A 3,792-nucleotide genomic window follows, 5' to 3' on the forward strand; every position below is an offset into this window, starting at 1 on the left:
AAAATGTGGCTTAGGAGACTTGCTAGACTGCTTCAAAGTACCTGAGCCTTTTCCCTATAAAATACAGAAGCCTAGAGAATACACATGGAAATAAATATTATAGATAAGGGCTAATTTTGGAGACACAAAATGTTGGATCTAGCCGGGCAGTGGTGGCACATGCCTTTAATCCCAACACTTGAGAGGCAGAGACAGGTGGATTTCTGAGTTTGAGGCCAGCCTGGCTTACTGAGTGAGTTCCAGGACAGCCAGGGCTATACAGAGAAACCCTGTCTCGAACCCCGCCCCCCATTGTTGGATCTAGATTAATTTATTGATATATGTTTATCAAGCAGAACCTCTGTATTTAATGTCTTTTTAGCAAAGAGTTAAAAAGGATTCTCACTGGTTGAAAATCAGATCAAAATATGGCTCATGTGAGTAAACTAAAAATGCCAGACCTGTTTTGCTTTAATGTCAAGGAGGGATTAAAAGATTTTGAAGTATTTCATGTTTGCAATGATCTGTTCACCCAGCTTGGGGAGTTTCAAAGACCATATGGTGATACATTTGTGACGACAATGCTCTGCTCACAGGTATAAGGCAAGAGGTGACTCCTCTGGACGCTTAGGATGATTGACAGTAGGTCCAGGATGGCAGCTGTATGCTGGCAATGGAGTTTAAGACCTTTGGCATCTCTTGTAGAGGGTCCCTCAAAGAGGACTTAGCATTAAGAAACAATGCATTGAGCATCTTTTAAAAAAAAAATAGTAGGAAGTTGGAAGATGAAAAACAAGTAAGAAAACAACAGACCCAATTCCAGGGCAAAGAAAACATTGTATAGGCAAGTAAATACAAAACTTTAGATCTGTCAGAAAAGCAAAACCTTGTCAAAGACATCAAACAGAAAGAGGATTAGGAAACTGTGTTTGGCTTGGAAGTTAGTGCCTAACACAATTCCTTTGACCACTGAAGGTGAAATTGGCTCCCAAGACTGACCAAAAACTGAGAGCAGGCATCTGTGAAAGAGAACAAAGTGGATCTCCTTTCAATACAGCCTGCACATATTTTCTATAACATGCACATGGCTACCCTTCCCTGTGTTCTACTTTTCTGTCCCTAGCTGTTTCCTGTTTCACCAAGTCCTAGACAAGCATAGCACACATATATTCAACATGAATGTGGGAAAAAATAGTATTATAGGAGAATAGATCCATGAAGTAGTAAGCTGAGAGATGAACTAATTGATAACAAAAAGTTTACAGTTTACATGAGATTTATTCCTTCAACCCCAGAAGGTTCTGATATAGTGTGAACATTTAGCTTGTTGTCATTTTGATTAAAAAAGGTTCTTTGAAGGTCCTGCATGCCCTTCATCTGTGGTGTATTAGACAGCAAGCATAGGCAAGAACACAGGTTAGGGAAGAATCAACTGCTTTCTCCTCATTTGGTTCCATTATCTGGCACCTGTGATTTTTGGTTAGATGTGCATGTTAGTCTGAATCTTCAGATTGCTGTTGATCTCTTTGATATGATGAGGACGAAGTGGCGTTTAGATCTTTGGATGAGCCTGAGCAAGGTGTGTTGTTCTGCACCTCTTGCTCTGAAGCTATGTTGGATAAACAGGTTACATATGTGTATGGAACCAGGCTCTGACAAGAAACAGGATAATTATCTGGCCTCATGTCTTCTGACTGCTGGTCTGTTAGTTTCTGACATGTGTCTTCTGTATTTCCTGGTTCTCTTTCTCTTGACTGAACATCATCTTCATACACATCTTCTATTAAAACACCAGATTCAGAGTCTTGTTGCCTACTACCTTGACACAGACCTACTTGAAATATAAAGTTTGGCAATTGATGATCTGGGGTCTGATGAACTATAGTGGTCTGGGGTTGGATTTGTTGGTATAGTGCCCGTTGCCTTAAGGATTCTCTCTCTAATAGCTCTTGGGATTCCCAGTCTAGGGAAGGCTTCACTTCAAACTGCCATTCTTGTGCTTTCCAATCTTTGTTTCTCCAACCTTGACTTATCCAGTCTTGGGATCTCTGGCTAATAGGCTGCCAGGATGGAGTTGACCAGAATGAACATGACTTTTCCGTGTATTGAAAGCTTTGGGTTTCCCAATTATCACACAACTGCCTTGGGGCTCTCTTTACTAGTACTTGTTGTCCTCCCTGCCAATTTTGGAGCTGGGTCTTTGGGGCTTTCTGCTCTTTGGGTTGCTGATCTTCAACTGGTTGAACTTGAGCTTGCTCTTCTGGAGGTTGCTCTTTATCAGACTGCTGACCTTCATCCTCTCTGTCATTAGGATATTCTTCTGGTAATAGCTTCTCTATAGACTTTTGGTCTTTGATTTGCTCATCTTGGGATTGTTGTACTGGGAAACTCTCTTTGGCCTGCTGGTCATCAGCTTGCTGAACTTGAATTTGCTGCTGAACTTGAGCTTGGTCATCTTGAGCTTGTTGATCTTCAGTTTGCTGATCTTCAGCTTGTTGATCTTCAGCTTGCTGATGTGGCAATTGGTCTGCGGTTTGGGTATATGCATCTTGTTTTTCTGCGGTAGTTTTCTTTGGGGATATCCATGCTTTGATTTGCTGATCTATGGATTTCCGTCTTGGAGTTTTACTTTGTAAGTCCTCAGAATATCTCCTTGGTTTCTCACTTTTGACTTGCAGGTCCACAGAATATCTTTTGGGATGGAAAGGCCCACGTTTGCCTGGCAAGGATAAGGAAAGTCTTCTTGTGGGTTTCTTGCCCTGATTAGACTTCCATTCTTGAGTCAGCTCCATGACTTCTGTTCGAATGTCTCTATAAAATACTTCTGGATATTGCTGGATTTGAACTTGAGTGTTTAGTATTTGAAGATCTGAGAATGGCATGTCTTGAAGTACTGAATTTTGGGTTTGTGAACTCTGGGATATTTTGTCTTGAGATAGTTTATCTTGATATTGTATATTCTGGGATGGAGTATTTTGGAATGGAGTATCTTGGAAGAAAATATCTTGTGTTGGAGTCTCTTCATATTGGGTGTCTTGGGATGGTATATTTTGAGTTACTGTATCTTGGAATGGAGTTTCTTGGTATGTAGTCTCTTGAGATGATGTGTCTTTAGTTAGTATATCTTGGAATGATAGCTCTTGGGGTGAAGTCCCTTGGGGTGCAGTTTCTTGAGATGGAGTCCCTTGGGGAGGAGTTCCTTCAGATGGAGTCCCTCGGGGTAGAGTTTCTTGAGATGTAGTCCCTTCAGATGGAGTCCCTTGGGATGGTGTACCTTGGGGTGGAGTTCCTTCAGATGGAGTTCCTTGGGGTAGAGTTTCTTGAGATAGAGTCCCTTCAGATGGAGTCCCTTGGGTTGGAGTCCCTTGGGATGGAGTGCCTTGGGGTGGAGTTCCTTCAGATGGAGTTCCTTGGGGTGGAGTTCCTTGAGATGGAGTCCCTTGGGGTGGAGTCACTTCAGATGGAGTCCCTCGTGGTAGAGTTTCTTGAGATGGAGTTCCTTCGGATGGAGTCCCTTCAGATGGAGTCTCTTGGGGTAGAGTCCCTTCAGATGGAGTCCCTTGGGGTGGAGTCCCTTCAGATGGAGTCCCTTGGGGTAGAGTCCCTTCAGATGGTGTCCCTTGGGGTAGAGTCCCTTCAGATGGAGTCCACTCAGGTGGAGTTACTTCAGATGGAGTCCCATGGAGTGGAGTCCCTTGAGATGGAGTCCCTTGGGATAGAGTCCCTTGAGATGGAGTCCCTTGGGATGGAGTCCCTTGAAATGGAGTCCCTTGGGATGGAGTCCCCTTGGGTGAAGTCCCTTGCGATGGAGTC

General features: G+C 43.2%; 1 protein-coding gene across 1 annotated transcript in view; it reads right to left on the reverse strand.

Annotated features, from left to right (window-relative positions):
* Positions 1 to 1,472: 1,472 nt before the first annotated feature.
* Ms4a14 (membrane spanning 4-domains A14) overlaps positions 1,473 to 3,792 on the reverse strand; it is a 19,738-nt gene continuing 17,418 nt past the window's right edge. Inside the window, exons 8-9 of the mRNA XM_021210295.2 lie at positions 2,421 to 2,848; positions 1,473 to 2,276 (exon numbers count right to left, since the gene is read on the reverse strand). Of these exons, the coding sequence (XP_021065954.1) occupies positions 1,473 to 2,276; positions 2,421 to 2,848 (1,232 nt within the window). The remainder of the gene's footprint in view (positions 2,277 to 2,420; positions 2,849 to 3,792) is intronic.

This window comes from Mus pahari, chromosome 1 (assembly GCF_900095145.1).
Source record: "Mus pahari chromosome 1, PAHARI_EIJ_v1.1, whole genome shotgun sequence".
In the NCBI taxonomy this organism is placed as follows: Eukaryota; Metazoa; Chordata; class Mammalia; order Rodentia; family Muridae; genus Mus; species Mus pahari.